This window comes from Pieris brassicae, chromosome 11 (genome assembly GCF_905147105.1).
Source record: "Pieris brassicae chromosome 11, ilPieBrab1.1, whole genome shotgun sequence".
Lineage (NCBI taxonomy): Eukaryota > Metazoa > Arthropoda > Insecta > Lepidoptera > Pieridae > Pieris > Pieris brassicae.
In genome coordinates, this window is record NC_059675.1 from 2,494,041 (window position 1) to 2,522,001 (window position 27,961).

At 32.2% G+C, this 27,961-nt stretch overlaps 2 protein-coding genes across 2 annotated transcripts in view; one reads left to right on the forward strand and one right to left on the reverse strand.

Annotated features, from left to right (window-relative positions):
* The window catches only part of LOC123716108 (peroxisomal leader peptide-processing protease), a 53,534-nt gene extending 36,114 nt beyond the window's left edge, over positions 1–17,420 (reverse strand). Inside the window, exon 1 of the mRNA XM_045671670.1 lies at positions 17,401–17,420. The gene's annotated coding sequence lies outside the window, so the exon portion shown is untranslated. The remainder of the gene's footprint in view (positions 1–17,400) is intronic.
* Positions 1,474–27,107, forward strand: LOC123716110 (CHH-like protein). Its single transcript, XM_045671672.1, has 3 exons — positions 1,474–1,660; positions 24,511–24,725; positions 26,104–27,107. Exons 2-3 carry the CDS (start codon positions 24,511–24,513, stop codon positions 26,210–26,212), a joined length of 324 nt encoding a protein of 107 aa, XP_045527628.1. The 5' UTR covers positions 1,474–1,660; the 3' UTR covers positions 26,213–27,107.
* The last annotated feature ends 854 nt before the right edge of the window (positions 27,108–27,961 follow it).

A 27,961-nucleotide genomic window follows, 5' to 3' on the forward strand; every position in this document is an offset into this window, starting at 1 on the left:
TTTAAATAGCTAGAATAATTCTTTGTCCGAGGTAGCTGCCAGCTCTTCGGTCTTCTGTGATGTCGACTAACCTTTTTGCTACTTCCTTAAAAAGCCTTACAGCGCTAGGAAACATGACACGAATGGGACAAAATCATATTCTAGACCCCTGTATTTTTACAGATTTTGACGAAGTGTGAGCGTAAAGCCACGGCCTAAAGGCCTAGCACGCACCGAACCAGTACTACAGCTCAGCATAAGATTGTCATAAGTCAATTTGCAATTTATTTCGTCCCAGCTCCTCTCTGAATTTAGAGAAAATAACAATTTGTAGAAGAAAATCGTGGAAAATTAAACACGGGGCGACGGTTGTTCGCGGAAGCAAACAACTCTTTCGCAATTGTCATTAGATGAGTCATAGCAAAAAAGTCAAACGTGTCACACTATTATTTTTATAGAATAGGGGGAAAATGGGCAGGAAATACTACTATAATAAGTGATACTCGTGGACTATCCATGTCAGAGGGCTAACGAGTGCGTTGCCGGCCTTTGATTGATGAAAATGTTGGATGAATTTAAGGAACACCTCAAATATATCTGTTTAGTTATTATGTTGAAACATATTATGTTTTTTAAACTATAAGGGTCTGTGTATGTCACTGAACTCCTGTTAACCGATTTTAATGAATTTTTTATGGGTTTGTGTTTTGGTTTGGCGCCCTGGATGGTTTGGATTCACAAATCAGCCCGATAGATGGCGCTGCAGTTGGTACTTTCATACTTTGTTTAATATCCTAATCGCTTGATATATCATTTAGGACAACGTCTGTCGGATCCGGTAGATTAATATAACATTATGCGACTGGGTAAGATTCTAAGTCCAGACTTGGTGCAAAGACTTATCACGAACTATAGATGCCGTAAGTCAAAATCCATTTGGTATTTTAAGTGTCCATGTGAATCATTATCACTTACCAGATGTCCTGCCTCTATAAAAGCAAATCTGTGTTTAAGCTACTTTTCTATTCTTATGCTATGTACATAAGCAATATATAATTTGCACTCATAATACATATTTTGTAATGTTTGTCATATTAAGCACCTAGTGTTAACGTCATACATAAGAATAATTTAACAAGTTGTATTAAAAACACAATTTTTTCCTATCTGATTCATAAATTCTATTTTTAATTTCAATTTAATGAGGAAATATACAAAAGCACGATTTCCTTATACATTTATATCGCGTTTCAACGTCAATAATCGGAAAATTAAATCTTGTAAATTATGTTTATGTAGATTTGTGTAAGCAAAAAAACCTTAACATTGACAGGCTACAAAAGCGCGGGGCCTACATGAGTGTCAGTTCTCGCTTATCGAAACATCAAACCTAATCTCACGAGATAACTGCCGATAAAGAACCTGACATCTAAAGGTTCAGTATGTGATTGATCGCATCGGCGTGCGATCAGGTAAAAAAATTGCAGTAACATACAGGCTTTCTCGTGACGTACGAGCGGGCGCGGCACTCTCAACCAATGGCTACTCTTACCGCCCCATATAATCTTCTACAGGCGACCAGTCCACTCAAACTTTGAATAAACGTCGTTGTGAACGCACGTCGAACTACGCGAGTGAATTTGTGCTACAGTTTTATTTTGTGTACATCACGGATTTAACAGTGAGTACAATCAGTGTTTTTATATTTACCTAATAGGACTTTCGCGTGTTTGGTATGGCGGTGCAGTGTTTTCAAAGTTTATTTACCTTTATCGATCATATGATAACTTAGATCGCGTTACGTGTCTTTTACGCGAATAGCAATGAAAGTTCACAATTGTCCGTGTTTTATTTCAAACTATGTATTTATCTGATGCAACATTTGTCCGCTCTGTTATCCTCGCTCAGCAATAAATGCAAACGGTCACGCAGGCTGCACCGCGAATTCCTATTTTTTTTTACTCTGCACAATCTCACTGACATCATCATATTATCTGTGATGCACTTAATCTTATTTATCTGTTATATAAACATTGGCGCCAATTTTGACATTTATCCGCTGTAATCCTCTTAAGAACGACTTGACAGTAAAATATATTTTTACTTATGCTATTTTACAGCGTGTTTATGTATGGTACAATAATAATATAATTAAATCTTAATATTACAGTTAATCTATTCGTATTTTTTAATGACAATTAATATTTCGTTATCACGCCTATATTATAAATGGAAAAGTACATCCTTTTTTTGTATGTGAATCTGATACATTATTATTATGAACAATAAAAGAGGATTTCGTATAGCTTCATTCGTTAAAAATAACAATGAAATTCGCTGAACAATAAATACATTAATATTTTTTATTGCGAAAATTGCTTAAATGCATTAGTAAGCACAAACTGTTTGCCATCTAAAATTAAACATTATGCATTCTACATTTCAAAGACGTTTATCATTTTTCAATTTTCCTTTGGAATTAAGATAAAATAATTCGAGTGTTTGACGAGTATTACAAGTATCTAATCTTTGTCATCTAGTAGTTCCTTTTCGATATGTCATATTTGTCTAAATAACGAATTAAATTCATTTACTAAGCCTTCAATCAAAAACAGGTTCTCTTAACCAGTAAATTACTGTGTTTTTGTGCAATTCTTTAGACTCTACATATCCCATCTTTTAGTATTTGGATGGTTCATATTAGATACAGGAACAGAACCTAATATGAAAGTATCCAAATGTTTATAACAATACAATAGTCGATTTAAAATATTATTTATACGAAAAAGAATTAGATGAAAGCTTGAAAAACTTACAAAATAATAGGAGAGGGGGCCGGCCCGAGTTCTCATTGTAGACCCATTTCTCCGACACAGTATTTTAAGATTTTGCACTTATCAATACTAAATCAATAATTACTATAGAATTGACTTTAACTTGACTTATTTTGATCACTTCAGTTTCTCTGAATATATACAAGTTTTGATAGAGTGCCTACTAAATATTATTATAATTTGGAAAATCAAAAAAAAATATTTCAACTTTTACTTCCACCGACGACTTTGCAAAAGATTCGGAAAAGGTGAGAAAAACTCTAGTAGTATTCGAGATATTTATGGAATCTGTATAATGTTTTTTTTATGATAAGTAACTATAAAATATAGTCCTGTAAAGTGTAAGTTTGTAACGGTTAAGATTTGCAATTTAACTGTTAGTCACCGCGTTAGAGTACTTGTGTTAATATTTGCTAAACATCTTAGCTAAACGGTTAACCAGGTCATATATTTCCATATACTCATTAAAGTAATAGTTAGTAATATCTACAAGTTAGAGATATGCTTTATCAAAATTTGTCTTTTCTATTAATTAGAAGGTTATTGCTAAGTAACTAAGGTTTGACGGGAATCTTGTTGTAGTCAATGTAACAAAACAATTGTTACAAGATAAGTCGTACAAACAAAATTCCATTTTTAAATTGGTAGTTAAAAATCGAACATTTTTTGATTTTATTTTAATTAAATTAATTTATCCTACGTTAAAGTTGGCTGGCTTGGCAGGAAGTCTTTGCAGAAGACACGGCGAATTGTTAATGATTTCATTTAGACGGATAAATTAAAAATTATCTTATACCTAAAATGACCCATCAAAAGAGTTTATTTTTTAAATTTCAGTAACAAATATTTTACTAGAGACTTTAAGATAAATCTCATAATTTCCTATAACTTGTTACACGATAGAAAATTTTAAATTAATTTTACTTTTTCCCGGCTCATTGCCCTGAAAAAGACTTCAACGCAGTCATGTTCCGACTCAGATCTGTGAAAGATAAATTGTATTTAATTAAAACCCATGACTAGACTGTTATATGATAACAACTTACACTAAGTATCTCAGAACAGGTACGCTTAGATCTTACAAACTATGAAATGGATTTGACCGTCGTTTTTATTAGGCACATTGATCCAAGAGAAAGGTTAAAAACTAATAAAACTAATTCTCTTGTCGCCGTATAGATATGATAATCGCCAACCAAGTCGCGCCCACAATAGAGCTGCGCCTGTGCTTCTGTGCTTGTGCGCATGATCCGACCTCAAACCTGTGAACGCTGTGTCCTGTCCCCGACCCTTTTTCTTTTGCATTACAATTAGATGTTGCACAACTTTATAGCAACATTTAATGGATGGCAAAGTACCGGAACAAACTGGGATCTGAAGTCGCAAGATTGATACGTAGTCGACTAAATTTAGTCCAATTTAATCACAAACAGTCAGTTCTCCACGAACACAGTGTCTTATAGTCATAGCCGGTATAGGAATACTGGACGTTAACATGCCGAACGACGTTTAGTTTTCTGGTCCTTTGGAAGAAATATATTATTAGCATCCAAGAAGCTTAGTGTCAGCAAGGCGAGACTCTACTTCACTCCGGGGGATTGCTTGCTGTATTCCATGAAGAGCGGATCTTTCCGAGCGGCTTGATCCCTTGCCGTTGCTTAGAGATGTTGGGCCTGTTTTGATCTTCTATAGCTTTAACCTTGTAGAGTATTCACAGGAGTTTTATCGGATGTCCAGGTAGAATATGAAATTCCGCCCCTATTACCTCTACGTCAGTCGTTCCATAACTGAGCGTTTTTTAAGACATTTTTTTCGCACACCAGGGTATAGAAGAACGTGGTTTTCCTGAACTAATACGACTTAGGGTCCTTCATGAAAAGAGAGTACCAATTCCGACGTTCCATGTGAGATCTCTGGCATTGAGAATGTCCATGGGCAGCGATATCAGTTGACATCAGTTGCCCATTTGTGCCTTTTTTTGAAAAAGTGTATAGTGGAAATTTTAAAAGTTTCGAATGATTTTATAAATACTGAATGGCTAAGTATCACGAAGATTAGATTTACGCACCAATAAAAATAAATATGTATTCGTCCCGAACACCTGGCTGAAATCTGACACTTTAGAATAATTTATTCTTATTAATGGAGTAATTAATTTTTATCACCATGTTTTTTTACCGTTCACTGTCATAATTTTAATTTTTAATATTGTTATCTGATATCTTCAAGAGTGCCGACCGCGTTTTAGTTTTTATTAATGATTTTTAAATGACATTTGAATAGATTTAATGTCTACAAATTATTGATGTTTATATAACATTACTTTTATTTATATATGGGTGGTAAAATATTAAAACTTACAATTTTTGTATTTCTATTACTTTTTGTAATATTAATTCGTAATTATTATGTATCTTTTCAACTTTATCATACATCAATAGATGTTAAGAATATTAAAATTTACGTATTAAAATATAGAACCAGGCTCCAGAAGATATACCACTGCTTATATGGAAATTGTATTCGTTTTAACAATAAAATCCCAAGCTTAGTTAGGGAAATATCACTGAATAAATTCAAAACTCTCGTTAAACGTGAATTAATCAATAAAGCTTTTTATACATTTGACGATTATTTATATGATCCTAATTCTTGGGATTGCTTTGCTCCAGTTCAAACAATTTGTATGACTCAAAACTTGGCGATTAAAAAGTGTTTCTTTCCCGCTCTACGCCCTTGACTTGCAAACTGTTAGTAAATGTAAATTTAGAATCAATTTTTCATATTTTCTGTTGACGTACATAAGTATGCTTATTTTGGTAGGGTACTATATGAATACAGTTAATTTGAGTTTGAGAACTCAGACTCGACGATCAGAACTTGAGCGAACTCGAATTGAATCGATCGAACTCCAGTTTTCAAGTAAATTTTTCAGAGGTACAGAATCAAAACTGCCTACAAATATTATAACGAACCGAAACGTGTTCGCTAGTATACAATGCGTACGTGCTCGAAGAAATGCATTAACAGCTTCTAAAATGTTTCTTTATTTGTAAACGAGTAAAAACTTCAATGAGTCATTCAGTCGGTTTAAGCAGGTTCACAATGCATATAATTAAGGTAATTTCAAACAAAATCACCTAATATATGATATCAGGTTCTACTGAAGAAATTACTTAGAATTGGTAGGTATTACAAATTAATTAGACAATTGCTATGACATTTGTTTCTGAGTGAGCTAGTTAGTTATAGTGAGTTTAATTATAACTTGTTTATTTTAATATACGTATTTTTAAATTATAACTGGAGGGGTATGTATGGAGGCGATTCTGAAAATAAAATCATCCGGAAACCGTTTGCCCTATTTGATGTTTTAAGAACAAATGATCTTATCTAAAGTTTTTGATGTTATCAAACGCTTGTAACAATCCTTATCATAAATACGTGACATCTCCGAATTATAGAATTAAAATACTGATTGTGAATTTGCATAAACTTTTATGTGAAAATTGGCGATTTCTGTCAACTTATTGAATTCCATATTAAAATATTTATATATGTAAGATAATTACATATATTAATTGTTTTCATATATGTAAATAAATAATTATAGTTTTCTTTAGATTGTCAATTATTTGTCATTTGTCAACTACTGTGGAAGTAGAGTGAGTTTGTTAATCTGTGGAAAATGACGCAAGTTTTGGTTTGTCACATGAATTTTCACAAGACGTTGATGTTATTTCTATAATATTTTAAATAAAATTAATATAAAGTACGTCCCTAACAGGGGTTTAACATAAAGCAATTCTAAAGAGTATTGTTTCTAATATGCCATATAGCGCCATCGCACAGTTATAAAACATTATCAATGAACTCTCTCGTAAAATCTAAAGGAGAATGTATTGTTTTCATTTATATCGAACTCTAGAGCTATGAATCTTTGACAGATCAAACGCGTTATTCTCAGGAGTGGTTTGAAAATTTCGAGTGTTAATTATCAAAGAAGGTTTTAGTCTAAATAGAACGCTACCAAATTAATGCCGATAGAATCGATGCGGTATATAATGATATTATGTTTGGGTGTCTGTAAGAGGAGTGTTGTTACACGGAAGTGCGCCACATGACACATGACCTATCCCACATGCATCTACATCGCATGACTCAAAGTTCGAAGAAAATATTCACTTGACTGAATGTGGTAAATCAATATTTTTCACTTTCATTTATACACACACAGCACATTAATCCTTCCTTAAATTTACAAGAGGGACAAGGACAAAATATAACAGTTAGTTGGATCTTATAAGAGAGAGAGTACAAATGAGAATGCTAATAAAAATGACTGATCAAAGATAAGCTTTAGTTGCTAAATTTCCCAATTTTCAATTGCAATACAAAATATGGTTATAGGTGAATACAGTATGATACATCGGAGACTGTACGGCGGCAGAATCTCGCTAACTTGTACACTCACTCGACCGGTTTTAGATTATGAAAATTAACCACACTTACCTTTGTATACTGCGGATACGAGCTCGGCCGATCATCGCAAAATCGAGGTTATTTTCGAAATTGTAGGTCATCACTTACACTTTAAAGTATATCATATAATCATTGAAAAAATAAATACGTGTTTTAGTTTCTAAAAGTCTTTTTTTTTAATCATAAAGTGGAAGGTGGAAATGGTTTTTAGACCATTAAGAAGGTTGGGATCCTTGCCATCTTTGTTAATATTACCTTATTCTTCTTGCGCGCACTGGGTTTACGGAGTTAGACTGTCGAACGCGCGGTTCCCGGACTCCAGTTTCTAAATAAGCTGCGGGGTTACCTTGATCATCAAAGCATGACATTAAATACACACAATGCAATGAAGACGCCATTACAATTCACCTGAAATTATAGTATTATACCGTAAATGGTGGTCATGGTTGTGGAGGGTTAAACATATTTATAATACTTTATTTTAACAATTTTCTATACTTCCTATACTTGCTTCATGACGTTACCACAACTAATAGCTACATATGGATTTTGCTAAGGTTTCATGAGAAGTCAAATTCTAATTCTATATTTTGTTAAATATCCGTCCTCCATCCTGTCCATCTTCACTTCTCTTTTAAGCTATGTTACCGAGTCGCGCAACATACCTAAAAGCTAATATACCATCTTTTCTATTAAAAAAAATATTAACTACCAATTTAAAAATCTTCAATCAACATTGATAGGTCAACGCAATGAATGAAAACGGTTTATTTAAAGCCAGTGTGACTTAGGCCATTTTGCACAATGTAAACGTTCCGAAGTCTTGGCTGAATTTCATTTTGTAAAACTGAAAATAGTATGCAAATTATTTAACCAAAGTCTGCCAAAATATAATTTTCGAATGTAAGAAACTATGTCAGATCAAAGAAGCCAGGTATTAGATGAGAAATTTAATATAGAAAATAATATTTTTATGTATTGTGTTATTTGTGTTTTTTTTAATGCAACTAGTGTGAATTATTAAATGAAACAATAAAAAATCTATAAATTGAATCCCTTATTTTTAGGTTTGATAATTTACTTTACTCATATTTTTTTAAGTTTTTTTAGAAGGTTCTGGCGGAATAACATTTGTTCTATTTCTATTTAAAAAAAAATAATAAGTAATTTGTTTTAATTATAATAAAACTTTTTTATACACATTTTTTAATATTGAGACATTTATATTCCTCACCTTCCGTCCATTTGTTTTTTATTGGGAACAGACAGGCTTTGCAAAGGATTTTGTTTTATGAAATGTAATTATTAAACATCACTCGTACATCTGGAATCATAGGTCTCTAGCATATTCTAAAATATAAAAAAAAAGATTCTTGGAAATGATTATGATTAATAATGTCATCTGTGAAATATTATAAAACATAAGTCTGCTTCTCTGTAAGGTTGGAAAATTCGAGGCGAGTAAACGCAAACCAAACAACGATTTAACAATATTAAATAAAATATTTCGAATTAATTTCCGAACCCAAAATTAAGAACATGTTGTAATGTAATGTAAGGCAATGTTTTTTTATAAGAAAACATCTTACTTCATTCACCTCTGGGCGTGGGCTAAGTAACGCAACAAAAAGTTTGTATATCGCGAAATAAAGATCGCGGCAATTCTTGTATTCGCGCATACGCAGTATTTGAACTTGTATTTTTGAATTTGACTTTTTTACGACTAATTAATTAATCTCCTTCTAACTCTAAGCAGACAAAATCGACAAGCGTACCTATAAGTAAAAGTTGTAAGCTGAGCGTGCGCAAAGTTAATTGGAGTAGTGAAAGGCGCGTATAATTCAATTATCCGACCCCATCCACTCCCTTGGGTTTAATTTACTTAATATTGAAAAATTTCAATGCTTATTTTCTATGAGACGAAAATGTATCAAATTTTTTTTTCTGCCTACGTGAAACGATTGACAGGAAAGAGTGTTGATAAATAAGCATAATATATTAACAAGATTGTTTTTAATTTAAATACGATAAAATAATAAATTTTATATGTAACCAAAAAAAACAAACAAATTTCTCTAGGACAGAATTATTATTTCTGTTATCATAAATACATTATAATTTACCTTCCTCATAGAGGTAGTCCTTCATCACCAAATATGTACACAGTGGTGCAAGTGTTCAGTTTTAGTTTCCTTTGGAAAAGTAGTATTTATTGCCGTCATAGATACAGGGTTCATTACACAGTTGTAATGAACAATGGATACCCGGTAATGAGCACCTGCCTATTAAAGTTAATTAGTAGTAAACTATCTCCTAATGACTTTTATTATCTAGTCAACACCTGCACACTTGTTAAGATTTTACCCATTTAGCTGCGTTCTGTCAAATGTGAATAAGCTTTGGTACATAACTATTGGAACTTGAGCACAATATTGGTTGTCAAACGAAATATATTACGCACTAAGCTTCGTTCTGTCATAGTATACAAAGATTTATATAACACATCATTGCAAATATTATTCTTACAAATTTCACTATTACCATGAAGCAAACCTTTCGAAAGACTTTAGATTTCTTGTGCTATATACATGCGAAGAAACAAATTCAAGATAAATAAATGAAATAGTACGAATTAGGAAGACTGATTGACAATTGACTACTAAATGACATTACGTAACTTGGCATGCGCATTTTTCAGAAAACAATAGACTACTACGTACGTATTCTTTAATGAATTTTAATAGACTTTTACACATGACAATTGTGCCTTACATTAAAGTGTGTGCATAAAAACAAGCGTCACCTAAATCCTGACATTACGGATGTTAGAAAGGCCCGGTTCAACCTGTGTTTACAAGAGTTTCCTCCCGCCAAAATACATACAAATTACGCAGAATTTGAGCAATAAGACAAAGACAATATGGTATTCAACACATTGTTTCAATCTTGGCGACGAATAGTCTGCCACATACATGTTTAATACACGAATGTATGGAATGCTATTTAACGCTGTATGTGTTTACCTTGGCAAGGCACCGCGCAATTGAGGTGGCATTTTTATTATCATTATCATCAGCAGTATTTTATTTGAGATGCTCTTTTGTATATCAATTTTGTTTATCGGCTTAGCGGTATACAATCATATACATCTTTGAGTTTAAGAGTTGGTCTTACTTAATATAAATAGAAGATATGTTCCAATAATCCTAAACACTGTTGTATTAAATTAGTGTGTAAAGATTGGTGTGGTGTGTATGGATTTTAAGGCGCTGAAATATTTTCTCCTATTTTATTAAATATTATCTAGACCTTTATACTCTGCTGTAAAGAACAGCACTGTCTCTCTTTGTCCAATATGTGTTCCAACACAAATACTGCTAATAATTTTCCGATTATCCCATACAAGAAGTTCCTTACCGCAATTACACAAAAACTAGTTCCTTTAAGGGGGTTAATGGTCATTATAGACTATTATTATTAAGGGAAAAAGTGGTTCAATGTGGAAAGGCCCTTATAGCGCTCGTTGCCAAGAAGTCTGCCGCGGCGCATACGCACTGTCACACACACATAGACAGTGTGTACCTACTGTATGCATGTAATCAATGGTAATTTTGTCCCTAACTCGAATTCTATCCACGTTCGATGTGAATGCTCGTATAGACTTAAGTGTTACAATAATTATACATATACTTAAAGAACGGTATTGCATATACCTTGAATATTATGTAGAAAATGACATTATTTAGTTATACTTTAGGCACACAGCAAGATTTAAAATTATTCTTGATTATCTGAAATAAACTATTGTGGAAAAATAATTTCCTGTATTCACATTTATGTAGAAAGTTCCGTGATAAAAATCTTTCACGTTTATATGTGAAAGATGTTGTCAGTTTTTATATATGCAATCTATCAAACTAAAAATATAATTATAATTTTCCAACCGGAGGACTGGGAGTGGTGAGGACTATCAATAATAATAGTCGAAAGAAATTTTCATACATTTGTGATCACACGTTTACAACACTTCTACCAATTTTTTAATTCTGAAAAATCGTTAGCGTATTGATATACGCTCTCATCAAACGAAATCCCTCTGAAAGCAGCTGTATTTTGCTGACAGTACTGCCACTACGCAAGTTTAATCGTTAGTAATCATCCCACGGCTATCTGTCAAGTGAGGCGTTCTGCCCTTGCGATTTATCTGTAATATTAAATATCCATGCACTGACCTGAATAAGTCATCTACGATTACAATCTGAGATTATACACACCATTTAAATTAAAATAATGGCGCTCTTTGACTATAAATACGTCTGCAATCCTGCTTTGAGTTATCGTCGTTTACAGCTGAAAATTTTAAAAACACATTGCCTGTTCATTTTATCAGTTTTGAGTATTAGTTTAATTCGAACCCTGCCCTGCTGAACACCTAAATACATTTCAAGAAGATATAATATACTCAGAAATGTTTATTAAAAAAGTATTTGTACTAATTATAACCTAGTACGAAAGTAGATTTTATAAACTCACAGCTCTTCAGCTGAAAGTAGCCGACTTTTGTAAAACTTCGACAATATTTCACAGTCTAGTTAATTTTGTCATGAATAGTGCAATAAATATCTGTACTGAATATTTTCAGCGCGAATCGTATTTCGTATCGTACCCTCGAGACGGTCCTATATCGGCCCATATTGGTTTACCTTAATTTGACTCCTCGCATTATTTTTATATATTTAAAGATTTGTCCACCTCTGTAAAAGTTTTTGATTCCAATTCAATATAAAAAATAGATAGATATATCACTCACTCATTAAAGGACTGATTAATTTGCGATTGGTAAAAAACAATAAAAAGTATTTTTTTGCTTTCCATTTGATATAAGGTTAAATCTTTGCTAAATTGGTCAAGCAACCATTCCTTAATAAACAATCTTATTGCGAATATGAGTTTGTTCTAGATTCATTAAATAATGACGTTCTAAAAATATCTTTTGTGTAAGCATTTAAAACAATTTAAGTTTAGTTACAAAACCAAGTAGAACGATAAAAATGTCACTCAAATTAAGTGCAAGTTATAAACATAAACAATACAATTGCCGCCATTTGATTAACATTGTACTTCACCGAGATGGCGGCTCAATTTGTTCTGGTATGCATTTCGAAACATACAGACAAGACAAATGAACAAGCGAGAAAGTTTAATGGATGAATTTGCAATGGGGCCACGATGTCTTTAACAATAACTGAATACACTGAAATATTCGTGCATTTTGACATGATGACGGCAAAATTATTTTCAATTAACGAGAGATACCATCCAGACTTCAGAAGATAAAACACAGAATAAATTCAAAATTCTCGTTAAACGTAACTTAATCAATAATGCTTATTATAAATTTAACGATTTAAACAATCCTAATCCTTGGGAATGATTTGCTACAAGTATTTTTGGCTGCTCTGCCTTACAAACAAATTGCATAACTCAAAGCTTGGCGGTAAAAAGAGTGGCGGAGAGTTTCTTGCCCGCTCTACGCCCATGATTGCGAACTGGTAGTAGATGTAACTTTTGAATCAATTTAACACCTTTTCTGTTAACGTTCATAAGTGTACTTGGTGACCTATATGAACAAATTTATTTTGAATTTGATTAGGAGTTAATATTAATTAAGCACCTCTGTAAGACTGGATTTTTGTTAACAGAAAAAACTAGTTTTCGAGTGTATTCGTTACAGAAATACATATCTTTCCTCTTGATAAGTGACAGAAAAGGCATGTTGTTTATGTTTAAGTATTAGGATGAAGTCCCGTAGCTTCCAATAGGACAAGAATGAGCTCTTTGGTTGGACTTTTGTGCCCGACACATGTCGCAGATTTTTTGTTTTCTTCACATAACGAGAAATTGTTATTGTAGGAGTCTTGTCAAAATTGTGATCTTATAGTTTAATTCTAATAATAATAACGTAATTTTCAATGTACTGTTGTATTTTTTTTATCTATATAGCGGTTAACCTCCAATTGTACACTAGGCGACATAGTATATTTAATAATTTATTTGATTCTTTTTTAATTACAAGTATCTTCTATTATTCTATTAATTTAAAATAATATATTTTATGATTAAATTTAATTTTTAATAAACGTTTACATGTTTCTGTCCTGCGGCGTTGGCATTTCCTCGTCCGGTGACATTAAAAGTACGTATTCAAAATAGAAAAGCAAAACACTACGTCTGGTGTAAATGTCAATCTTCGAAGTATTAATTCAGGTTTCAGATCTAAAATCTTACATTGAGGAATTTCGCACTTGTGTCCCACTATCTATAACAGCCATTATCATACATATCCATAGACTTTTAGAAAATGTGATTAAAAATCCAATACTAGCAAATTTAATAAAATATCTAAAGTGGTGTTTAATCTGAGCTGCCACGTATACTGCGGTCAGGAGGAGCTCAACCTCGCACGACCGACGACCCGCGCTGTCTCGAGGCCCTTCCATAAACAAATGCACCTATATTTAAACCATATGTTCATTCAAACACTTCTCTTATACTTGTATGCACTTGAGATCAAAGTGAAACCACATTTTTCACTGCTGTGTCTGTTGCCAGGGGCAATATTAAATTCCCTTGAAATAATACACGAAATAAAATGACGCTAGGTCATTATATCTGCCAAATAGCGGCGACATTGAAGCCTACAGGAAGTGAATGTTACTGAAATATAACACACCTTGGCAAAAGATTAATGACCGTTGATTAATTATTTAGTTGCCCTTTCTACAGATGTCATGGTAGATTAGGAATACGTCAAGAAATATTGACAATGTTTTATTATTGCCTATGTTTTTTGTAGCATTATAAAACTGTCAAAGTTCGGCGCCATTTGAGTCATGTGTGTAAAAAATAAATTGCGCATTAACTTTAATAAACAGCTACGAGACCGTTCTAACGTAACAGTCATAAATTAATCCGCGGATATTACGTATATTCTACATTGCGTATTGAATATCACATTTCTCACATACAAGAAAATTGTATACACTACAAGTGTAAATAAGACAAATAGTAAAACCTTTTTCCTGTGTTTAAGATAGCACAAACCGAGCCGTCATAGCTGCAAAAAAGATACTGCCCTAGAATCAAGTTCGTGAGTCACCATTACTGTACATTTCAGAGCGCGGTCTGATAAAAATTTCGCGAGTTTTATAGTGGTCTGGGTCGAGAATTTTCTTCACTGTCAATGAAGTTGCTTATACTAATGCGTGAATGAGATAAAGTACGTGTCTGTCAACGATGGTTTGGAGTGTTGCCAACCTTAAAATCTCTGAGAACATTCAGGGATCATTTGCTAATAAATAAGAATTTAATTTCACTGTCCAGACGGCGTTGACAATTTTACATCGCTGCCAGACTGTTTAATGTAAGTGGAAAAAAAAACGAGTAACATCATACACTTACCACCATTTCAATTTACGTTGCTCGCATTAATTTATGGTCGTAATATTTTTATCTTTGTAATCGATTGGTCTGTGGATTTTTCATTTAAAATCATATTCAAATCCGACAATATTGACAGATTTCTCCTTTTTAAACTTATATTATACTGTATTTGGCAAAATTCTTAGTCGTCCATATGTTCATTACGAAGGCATTGCAAACAAATGGGATATTTTATAACAAAATTCACGACGAATAAAAGGCATATAGAGCCATGAAATAGGTTTTTATCATCCGATTAGATCAACGGTAAACTAATATAAATAAATGCCTAAATTAACCGTCAACTTTGTATAAAGATTTATAAACATATGAAATTCTATTTACGGATTTACCACAGAAAATCGTTGAATTTATTAGCTAATTTTTTGTTAAATCTTACATAACGAACATGAATAATTTAGACAAAACAATCTTGACGTAGAAGTCGACGACCTTATTTTTTTGGGAATCAAAAGCAGAATCGCTACTCGTGGCATTATTACATAAGAAATTAAATAATTCATTAGCATATAATATCCTCACGTACCAAGGTCCACGGTGATCATTTAGGTCAGTGACATTAAACAGGTTTCTACGTCATAACGTAATAAAACGTTAGACGTACACGTAAATGATAAGTGACTATAAGACATTTGAACTAAGCTCATAATAATTGCTAACCGGTATAATTGCGGTGACTCAGCTTGTAAAAAGTCGATTGAAAATTATAAAATTTAAAAAAAATATGTATCGAAATAAAGAAAGTGAATATAACGGCTGCGATAAATTTTGTGAACAAATTAACGTCGAATGCTTTTGAGTTAGATTTATGAAATCGTATTGGTATACCCGCGCGCTTTTAGTAAGAATAGCTCTGACTCTACTGAGTAGTTGTTTCCTTCGGCAGTGGTGACTAAATGTCACATTAGCTACAGTTTTTAGGTAAGATTCTCTAGTTTTTATAACCTTCCGAACTCGTTAAGAAGATTTAAGTTGTCGTCGGGTAGATAGTATTGGTGACACCAGAGCTGGTTCTAACTCAACGGATAAGTATCCCAATACAGCGAGGAAATGCTGCCAGCGTTAAAGGTACACTGCCACAGGGACCAAACTTTTTAAGTTTATTTTTATTCTTTATTTTTTAATTACTATATATTTGTGTGTTCGAATTTATAAATATAAATTTCATTATTTTTTATTGGTTCAAAAAATAGAGAGCGTGATCCTATATTTAATTAAAATAAATAGATATAAATACTTGTCCATTACACTTTTTCCTTTAAGACATACACCTTCGTCAAAAATTGCCATTCGGAAAAAAACTCAATTAATAGTGAATCATATAAATTTCAAATAATTAACTTTTTTTAAAGCCATATTTAGCATAATATTTACAATTTGTGGTATTAGCATGACAATTGTTAAATAAATATTTGACGTATTGAATTACATAAGCAATTATGAATTGTTACATTCAATTACTTACAATTTAACAATAACCTTATTGGTGCGGCATTTTTACGTACATTAATAAAAACAACCTTTTTAGCTCTGGGCCTCAGATATCTGTACCGGTTTCATAATCATTTGTCAATCTGATAGGTAAGTAAGTGATCAGCGTTTGTGCCACACGCGTGCCAACTTTTTGGGTCTAAGGCAAGCCGGTTTCTTCACGATGTTTTCCTTCAGCATTCGAGCAAATGTTAAATGCGCATATAGACTGTAAGTCCATTGGTGCACCTCCGAGGATGGAACCTGGATCTCAGGGATGAGAGTCGCACGCTGAAGCCACAAGGCCAACACTGCTCACAATTACGTACATTTTAAGTCTACATAAAACATCGCTCATTTGTTTTGAGTCATGAGTATAAATAATGACAACTTCCAAGTTCCAAGTGACGTTAACGATTCAGTTACATATTATGTAATATTTACCTTATAGGACAATCAAATCATATGCATGGTTTTGTATATCAAAATAGGCAAAGAATATCCTTGCCTGTGACGTAGTAAATTAAATAATTATATTGAATGAACTCATTAATTTTAGTTGTAGGAAAATGTTATACATTATTATTGCGTTATAACGTAATCGGTACTCGATTAATCATAAAGTATTTATAGGAAATACTTACCAAATTGAATGAATATAAATGAAGGAAAATGTATTTGAGTTGTGTTAACAAAGGATTTTTACACGGAATAGTAGAATTATCATTATAATTACATACAAGTAGTAATAAGGATATATAATTGAATATTTTATGTATTTTTTTAATTTGGTTTTTATAATATTTATAAGAGTATAGTTCGTCAGGACAACACTACAGCTATAGTGTCAACGGTTACAGAGGTACGTCAGATACAAATTAAACTTTGTCTATGCGTATTTTGCATCAGCTTATATACGTTATCAATAGGAAAACACTTTTCTAGCTCAATTATCAAATAATTGGTACTTACTTAAATAGATTATTAAGATTTAATTTTTATTCATTTATAGACAAACACTGCTTCAAAAATAACTAAGTTTAACATTCTAACTGAATTCTACGCAAGCAAACCGTAACTAAAATGTTTTAAATGAATAGATTTTTTCATTTTATGGAAATTTAAAACTCACGAATGAACTCTCGTTTTCATAATTTCAAGTGTCGTCACTCGCTAAAGACTCTATTATTATACTGAATTAAATTTATCTTGTTATCCAACCACCTGTGCAGTTCAACGCCACTAGACCAGTCTGTCTGGTTATTTTAACCGTCCAACATAAATTTATGCCAATTTATCATACGATTTTAAACCTTAATAATATTAGCAGCAGTACCATAGATTATAATGTTTTTTTTAATCTAGTTCAACAATCGAGCTGGAGATCGCGAATGTCATTTTTTAGCTCGCAGGGTGGGCGACCACACCACACACGGTAAAGATAGCCCGGGCGGACAGATTAATACATGCTTGTATTCATTGACAGCATAGTATTAAGACTAATAAGTCTGCTGTGGTCTTGCGAACCGGAAAGCGGTAATTTAGGTCTATTTTAATAGCAGGCAGGATGTTTTTTTTTATCTTGAAGGTAATTTTACACTGACAAACATGAGTTAAGTTTAACGAAATTTCTTGTGTTTTGCTAATTCTAAGCTTGTCTGTTAAGTGCGTGTTTTACACGAGCTTCAAGCTTCAAGCTTTGAGCTTCATCAAATTATTAGTTTTTAGTCTTTACTCATTAGCCTTTAAGTTATCGTAATAAACCAAAGTGATTACCTTAAGTAGGTTCAGATATTAAAATATTTTCATACTATGTATAAAATGTTTAACATGTGAATAAAGTTGTACAAGAATATTCCTGATTGAAAGCCCTTTTCAAACTAGTTCATATTTTGCGATATTAATTAATAGTTCCTTACTCAATCATGAGTAATGAATGCTACATAATTGCGGCCAATTATTGATGATTGCTCCGTACTTCGCTAGTCAGTTTGTCTGTCGCAACTAACGCACTAGGCTTTATGTTACGACGCAAATCTAGACTGTTCGACGCTTTCCTGACCAACGGGTTGGCGAGAATTTTCTAATACTTAACCCGACTTTTATAATTTCCTGTTATATTAACGCAAGCCTTTGATTGCGGCATGGTGGACATAGATCAAGGACGAAACGTAAGTTGTAACTTTATTAACTGTGGTAATAATTATTATCTGTAGTAGTCATTTTAATCTGTGGTAATTTGCCTAGGTTAGAAAACGAAACGTGAGGTCTGTATATAAATGGCTAGACTATCACGATGTTCGCTCGATTCTTATTGGTCAAATGAAATGACGGAACAAGTTGCGTGTTCATTGGACTGACGATTCTATTAGCCAATGACAAACAAGCAAAACGCGCTGTCGTTTTGAATTCCCATCGCTTAATTGTGGTGAGTGTACTAACATCTTTATATTAAACACAGTCAAAGCGTTCCCCCATCAATAAACAATATCCAGGATCTGTATTTTATATAAATCCGCCATATTTAAGGTCTGCATAGATATGCACATCACGATACACTGACATTCTATTCGAACACAAATACATTTCAAAAGACACCTGCACCAATAATCGACTTAAAATATTGTCGTACGTGATAAGTACACGACAGTGTCCAATAAACCTTATTTTCATGAAATTGAAATCGCGTTTCTTCACATCGTTTTTCTAGCAATAAAAATTACATTATTCAAAAGCAATTACTTACAAATGTACATTTAGAGTCAAACCACATATTCTAGCTGAATGTTAGTCCTTATATAATTTAAGTAAAAAGCGACATTATGTTGCGTAAAATAGATGTGCGTGTGTGAGTGGCTTTAAGCAGACAGCGAGGCGCGCACTGTAGGCAACTAGATGAGTGCTTTGAATATTGACTTCACTTCAAGCATACATTAGTTCAGGTAACGTTTTCAACTAACTCAATGCTTGCTACTTTAGCTTGCTTTTTAAATGTACCGAAATTTAACGCGAATTGCTTATAATGCCAATCAAATTATTTTATTAGCTAGCTTATAATACGCGTTTTTTATGTGAAAAGATTTTTTTAAAATTATTATTATTATTACTAAAAAGACTAGTTCTTAAGGGGTAAACTAAAAAGTAACATAATATTACATCTATCTCATTTCTTTTCGTTCGTTGTTTAGATTTATAAACTGCAAACGTTAGATATTATTATATGCTATAGGTAATATTTTTCTTGTGCAATTTTATTAGAACAAGGCACTCAAGTAAATATTAATCACGGATCTGGACAAATTCTGCGCAATACGTAATAAAAGTTGCAGGAATTTCGAGGTGAACGCGTTTATGCAATTTGAATTTCTTAAAGTTTTGTGACGTACATAGTAATTCCGCTCTGACCTACATACACGCACGTGTCTAATTGATGCCCATTGGTGAATAGTGATCACGCCACCGACCAAGCCTCTTGGACCTACCAGCACGAAATTCTTGCTAATAATTAACGCAATTCCTAATACCATAGAAAGGTAGACTTCAGTGTTCCATTTTTAAAAATCGGCAACTCGATCTTAGTTCTAGTGCCACTGCTGTCACACTATATCTAAACTATAAGTCGTAGAATATTCTATGGAAATCTTTATCTGGGCAATGATTTAATGTTTTCCCTATGTCTCAAAAATATCCTATGTATTTAATAACTACAGACTACTACTAGCTTTTTTAGTTTTTTTTATTCCCATTTTTATAGAATTATTTTAAAAAATATGCTTAGGGTCATCGCATACTTCTAACAAAAGAGCCACAGAAAAGTCTGCGCTGGAGTTTCTTTTAAGAGTCAATTCAAGGGCTTGCGTGAAATTAGTCACACGTCATTCCTTTGTATTTATAATCACTAGTAATTATTATTGTGCAAGCATTAATTAATTTGATCTAAGATGTCAACACACTACGTTGTAAATTAATCTGTGGACAAATGTTTTAATACCTTCGTGATCACGCGCCTAGATAATATTTAATTAGGTCGCAGATAAGAGATTATTCCAAGAATACATTTGTGTTAAAGTTATTAATAAATGACGTTTAAATTAACTTATCAATTCGGCTTTTAAAAATAGAAAATTTTATAATAAATAGTTTATCGTGATATTACATATTGTACTTTTTACAAGATTATTCATTAATTATATACAAGTATAAAATGAGAATTCTGATATTATTTTTATTATATATATCACTTGATATTTTTCAAAATCATAATACAAACATTAAAGAAATGAATTTGAAAGCCTATTAGGATTTTTTTGGGCTCATAACTTTGACTGCAAATGATAATTGAATAAACCTTGTTAATTAACATTTAAGAAACCATATCACATAATATACAGTATACACGAATAGTAAAATGATTTTCAGTTTGTGAGCATTATAAATTGAATGGGTTTATTTACATCCACTGATAGTTATGTTAAGGCTCCTCAATTTTAATGAACACGAAGCTGTGAATTTTATCCGTTTCATTTGCGGCGCACTACACAGGTTTTACTCGATTTCTATGTCACATTAACACAGCTATAAAAGGGTTCATATGAACGCGATAAGATTTTATTATATTTTGAATTCACTTAGCATAAACCTCTACTACAAATGTCAGCTTTTGATAAAAGTCATAACATTCTTGTTTTACGATGGATTTCATTAATACAGTTGGGAGATCAGCGAAAAGTGTTCATTTACTATGCTTTTGTATCTATAGAAGTTACTTCTAGAAATAATGCCTATAGTATCTTTCTAAGATCCTCGATTTTTTTTGGTGCAAACATAACTCTTACTCGCGAGATTAATGAACAGCAATTTTTCTCTTATAAAATCCATAATAAACCAGCTCTATTGCATTTAAAATTTGCATTAATCTGGAATACTATGCTTTATCCAGTCTGCGACTAACATTTTCTAAAGTTGTATAAGGAAACTAATTTCCCAGTACGTATTTATACAATTACACAAGTATGTAGGCTCGCACTATTAGCAAGATGGCGGGTAATTATTCCGAACGAGATTGTTTCTAGCAAAAACGAGAGTCCCACAAGTGTGCGACATTTTATCGTTGGTAGCCGAGCTGTCTGGCTTTGCTGTACTTGCCTTTAGAGGTTTGTTAACGCTCAATATACTGCTAGCATAGGTCGTATATTTCACTGCTAATTTCTACGTTACTGTCAACTTGACACTAGTTTCAGTTGACAGTTAATACAATATCCATTCAAGAATAAAATCATGACACATACAACTATAATCATAACATTAATAGTACCAAGAACTTGGTGAAGTCTCGTTATTCGTACACATTTGCTGAACTAAATATGGTTTCATGTGTAACGTTCGTTCAGTTAGTTGGCTGAGTGTTGAGAGCATTTACAAATATACATTTTCTTCTTATTCTCTTCTTAATTTTCTATTATACTAAGCAACGTTAATATATGCATTGTTTGAAAACAAGAATTCCTCTAAGTGCTTATTTTTATTTATCTTCATACTGAGAAAAAAGCACGCTCACACCGTAAAATTATAGGAAATTGTCTAGGGTAATATTCAAAAACAAGACTTAACTATGAATTTTGTATGTCAAAACCCAGTACGTTTGTATGTCTTGTTTCTAAATATTAGCGTTTTAAAACATATCAATTTAATTTACTTAATGGAACGGTAACTTTAAGAGGCAATATAAATTGGAATGCGTTCAATAAAATTTCCTAATAAATTATTCAAAGTCAAACGTCATAGTATCCAGAAGCTTCTGTATCACGAATATGTTCTCACGCGATCCTTGCAATAACTTAATACAAGGTATGAATCAGCAAAGGCCTAGGGCGCCGTCGTGTGTAAAGACGCCGCCTATTTACGACGTAGATACGATCTGACAATGTTTGTTTTTTACAGCTTGTTTGTTCACACGACTTTTAATGTAATATATTTTTATTGTTAATTTATTGACTTTGATTCTAAATTACGGACCTAAATATTTTTTTTAATACGCCATATTCAAGTTCTTAACATCCCCAATTTTTTGCAAGTGTATTTTATTGTCACAATAACATACTAAACTTATTAATTTTTTCCCAGATTTTTGTGTGTAAATATAGATTGTACCAGTTCTTTAAAAGTATCATTAATAACCATGATTGTAGAATTAAATCCGGCTGGGTTTCTCAGCTCGATCATGTCAGACCAAGCGCGTTTCTGAATAAGGTTAAAAGCTCGCGAAAACACTGCAATTTTTGAAAAACTGATTAATTTTTTTATTAGACCTATGTATTATTATTTAGGATTCCAAATGATCATGTAAATGATTATTCATCGACTAAACATTACATCAAACCTATTCAAAATTACACTCATTAAATAGTTTTAGCTTTCAACTAGGGCCGTGGTTTTAATCACTTCTAAGTAACGCCTGCCTTTTAGTGGTAACATAAATTATACGGTGTCCTTAATAACATAGCTTGTCCAGATTGCCAGTAAATTAAGCACGAGGATATTATATATCAAATTAATCCCAAAATAGATGCAGGCCATATAAAATTAATATATTTTTATCTGCCAACGTCAACTGTTCGTAGGGGAAACGATGTAGAGGGAGATGATGTCAAAATGTTTTGAAAATATGTACATTAATTAAAAAATTAACTGACGAATTCTGAAAAGAGATACATATTTTATGTTTTAGAATACACACCTAAATATATCATCTACACATTATAGGATTTTGCATTTTTAATAAAATGATAACCGCTGCACTTGGACATCTGCAACGCCGGGTCTAGCGGGTGTGTGTCGCCCTTTGTGAAAAATTTACGCTCTTTTCCTATAGGTCCTTAAACGTATCGGTTTGGAAATATCCCTAATGGCAGCTAGTTACACGTAGTGCCTTAAAAAGCGCCTTTGGAACGCCAGGCGTCGTGATGGAAAGGATAATTAGATCTGCCTATTTATTTTTCGTAGTAATTTATACCTGTTTTAATATCTTTGCGTACTAACTGCAATTTAGTTATCATTACGAATACTATAAGTGGCCTCACGTATAAAACTAGCCCGATTTATAGGTAGTAATTACTTGCAATAAAACTTGCAACACTGATTGAGCGATTAACTGACCACCTGTGAATCTACTTAGCTTAAAGCTCTATTAATAGAATATGCATATCTATTGCAACCTGTTCTTAGGCCGTTTTATAATAGAGCAGGCAGAAAATTTATTTTACATGCAATGTACAGCATGTTGCAGCAATGGTTAAGTTACTCTCCGATTTCTTGCGTTCAAGCAGGTGTACCAATGGATATTTCTATATTCGTCCCCTATTAACAGTTGTTCGTAATGTTGGGGTGAAAATCGGGACGGTTAAGTACCTTAGTCATTATTTTATCACGTCTAAATATTGAAACCGATACTTGTGTTAAAATATTCTCTCATTTAGATCTTTAAACTAACTCCCATGTCCTTATCAAGCCAATTGAAAGGAATTAAATCAGTAAATCAATTTTCAACTATTTGAGGCTGTTTTTTTATTAATAGAAAGCATTTCATTATATAGCAAGATGTGGGGAAATTTAAATATACAGAGACCACGCTCATAGAACTCAGAATAATTTTATCTGAAGTGACGATGACGTGTAGCTATAAAAAGTTATAAAAATAATTTAAATGATAAACTTATTAAAAGAGAAATTTAAAAGCGTAATTGAGGTGTAATTCCGTATTTTATTGTTTTGTTGAACAGTTACTTCCTCAATTAACCAAGTTATTATTCGTTCGTAATTATTTTATACACTTTCAACCAAACTGCACAACAGTAAGCAGACAGATTATTGCATTGAATAATATAAACTGGACGAAAAGGGAAAAAAGGCAACACTAAAAAGCTCTAATAACATAGATCAGTCATGCAATAAATTAATTTAAAGAAAGAAAGTGTCTTATTTTGAGTTGAAAAATGTTTAGATACAAAAAATCTAACTACAAATATATATATATATTTTAATGTTATAGCAGGCGAACGAGCAGGAGGCTCACCTCATGTTAAGTGATAGGTACCGCCGCCCATAGACATTCACATTGCCAGAAGGCTCGCCAGCGAGCTGCCGGCCTTTTAAAACATATATTCTCTATTAAATGTTTGATAACAACGTGAACAATCACTATCACAATTCACGCGTATTTATGTAGTAACATTTTCTTTTACAGATGCATCTTAACTCGTTACAACTGTGCACGGCTGCGTTGACGCTGGCTCTTGTAGCAGCGGTGCCCGCTTCTACGCCGCATCACGTCTCTCGCCGGTCATTCTTTAGCCTCGAATGCAAAGGTGTTTTTGACGCGGCGATTTTCGCGCGCTTAGATCGTATCTGTGACGACTGCTATAACCTCTTTAGAGAACCGCAGCTCTATACTCTATGCAGGTAAACAAGGTTTTTCTCTGTGAATGTATTGTGATGTTTTTCAGTAGCATTAAGGCTTTTCATAAAGCTGCGTCATTTCCGATACTGTTTGTATATATATTTTTTGGTAAACGCAAATAATATATATTTAAATAAAACTCATTTAAGGAAACGCGTATCTGAAAGATAATCACTTACAGCATAATGTCGAGTAAAATAAATGTAATGAATTCGCGTTAAAATTCTTTAAAGAAGTTTTATTTAAATAATTGTACAAAAAATATGAAAAGCCTTAATTGCATGTTCTAAATTTAACTTAATTAAATACATATAAAAACGGTCACATTCGTTACAAAACAAATGATTTATTAAACAAATGTTGGGGTGCAGGAATGACTGTTTTATGACAGACTACTTCAAAGGCTGCGTGGAAGTACTTCAAGAGACCGATCAACTCGAAATATTCAAGAAATATATAATACAATTAAATGGGGCGGATCCAGGGATTTAGGTACCAACAAATGATTATTTTATCTTCGGAGGGTTTGGCTTACGGATTTCTGAAACTTGCACTGTTTATTAAAAAAAGGAACCCCGAAAAATACAAATACCGAAATCATATCGAATATGATTTAAATATTGCAAATTTCAGAAATATCTGCTCTTCTATTACTCTATGGTCCGGTTTGGGTTTGCGGAACGAGTTCTTTCTGTCTATGACTAAGCACTTCTTTCACATTGCATCTTTTTGCCTGTCACTAACATTTACAAAGGTTTATATTTTTAATACATACGTATAATTATGTTACACTGGTGACGGAATGCATGCTAAGCAGAGATACTGACTAAAAATATGTAAATAAGAATTTCCAAGAGTATTGAAAGATACTGGTATAATAAATATGTGATGTGTGTAAATATGCCTTTATCTTGGGCACTGCAATCTATCTACGTATATACTTACGGTTTTATACTGTTTGCTTATTTAATAACGCATATGTAGTAAATCTTCTAATAGCACGCTATATTACAGTAGTACCACATACATTTTAATTTCCCTACATGTAATTATTATATAAATAGGAAAATTATGTATAGTCATTTTTTTTTTGTACCACAGAATAAAAAATGTTAAATGTTTTCCAAATTGCGATTTTAAAGTTACTATAGGTTTTAAGATAAATACGATAAGAAGTAAACACTTTTATTACATGATACAAGTGAATAATTTAAAAATATATATATTATATATATATAATATATAAATAAAAATAATTTTTATGGGACTTTTTTACCTAATGTACCTAAACAATTTACTCTCTTAATATGTTAAAAAGCTCGCTACGCCGTAGCGTTCATCTATTAAACAGCGATAATAATAAGTTAATTACCTTTTCAGGTCGGATTGTTTTACCACGCTCTTTTTCAAGGGTTGTGTGGAGTCTCTGTGCCTCTCGGACGAGGTGGAGGAACTGGATCTAATGATCGATTTCATCGGAAAACGCTAATGCTGCCGCCTATCATCACAAAATTCGCGCGCCATCTTATGGCGCAAAGCTGACAACAACCATAGAGAATCTAGAGCTGTTTCCTTCAACGAATTAGTAACGCCATAAGTTATATTGAACTAATAAATTATTGATTTACCATTTGTTACGATTGTTCAAAGGCTTTCCTCAAATTATCGCGTTTTTAAATGAATTACGAAAAGATATATCGAGTTCCTCCAGATTTCTATCCTCAACATATTCTAGTCTTTAAAGCGACATAAAATTATTTATGTTTGCTAGTAATTTTAATGTTATCATAATTTGTATTTGATAATGTGTATTCAAATTTAAGATAATATGTGTTTGCAAGCTACGGGAGTGAAAAGTACATTAAAGATGAGTTTTATTATGTCACCTATTAGATAATGTTAAAAAATCACAGTTGATAATTTTACCAAAAATGCCGACTGAGATTGCTTAAAAAATATTAAATGTATGACGCATTCCAAGCACAGTATTTTAAACAATTACTTACGCCTTTTATCTAAAAGATAATATTTTTCTTACATACTAACAAGTATTATTGCGTTAATTATGTTTGTTTTATGACGGTATTGTATTTATATTGTAGATAGTATGTTTAGTTAGTTTTATAGGTATTGTGTAATTCTGATAGTGGCCTCAATCTTTTATTTTATGACCATCGTAGTTTTTTACTAAGCATTGTATTTAATTCATTTAGAACAGCTACTTTTTTGACGTTTGCGCCTGGCCGCTGTGCAAAAAATCTATTGTCTTAGCAAAAAAATAGTATATGGAACATTTTAAATCGTTCGGAATTCCGTATTATCTACGTGAAAAGAATTAATTGTCAGGCAGCGTCAGAAAAGTTAGCTGTAGTTTAGATTATAAGTATTTATATAGATTTATTTTTATATTCTTCCGACCTATTTATTTTTTACTGTTAACGATTTAATGTAATATTGATTAGCAACCGTGGGTATAACCAGTGTATTAAGATATAACAGTTTCACTGATTTTTTCAGATCATTATCTTTAAGTTGCGGTGTATACTTATACGTCTGTTAAAACTCTTCTCTAATTGAATCTCAACTTTTTATGATTTAGCGTTTCTTAAAAACATACTTTATTTAGGAATGTGAGGTTTTGAAGAATGGTGCCAATATATCCCAAAATATTATGTAAGTGTAACGAATTTAGCTAATCTTAAAAAATATTAAACAGTAATTTGTAGGAACTTAAAAATTATTGTATTATTGATTTATTAGTGAAATATGTAAACTATTTGTATAAATTTATATGAATCAGCTAAGAAACGCTACGGGTTCCATGAAATATATTACAATTTGAAATTTATTTTGATTTTATTTGCCTTTAAAGAAAAAACCAAAACATTGAAATAAAACCTAAATGTTTCTTTTCTTCCTTCAACCTCTTAAAGGAAACAAAAGCATGGCCATGAACTCGGTGTAGAAAAAATACATTTCTTAACATATCTTAAGACTAGAAATAAGATCAGTCATTAAATATTGGTAATTCCTCTTGATACATCAAGCAATAGTTATTTGTTGCTAATAAATTTTAAGCGAATTCAAACCCGAAATGACTACATTGTATATTTTCTTCACGTTTCGAGTAAATATAAAATATATACAGCTTATCAGCTACTAAGTAGTACTACTCACGCACTTTCGCACATATTGTTGTAACGACTAAATAATTATTTTTAGATCCTTAGAATCTAGT

What these genes read in the sequence shown, in the direction of transcription:
- LOC123716110 (XM_045671672.1), top strand. Translation starts at nt 24,511, where the DNA reads ATGCATCTTAACTCGTTACAACTGTGCACGGCTGCGTTGACGCTGGCT. An exon ending in CAGCTCTATACTCTATGCAG is followed by an intron (nt 24,726 to 26,103) that starts GTAAACAAGGTT and finishes TTACCTTTTCAG; the next exon opens with GTCGGATTGTTTTACCACGC.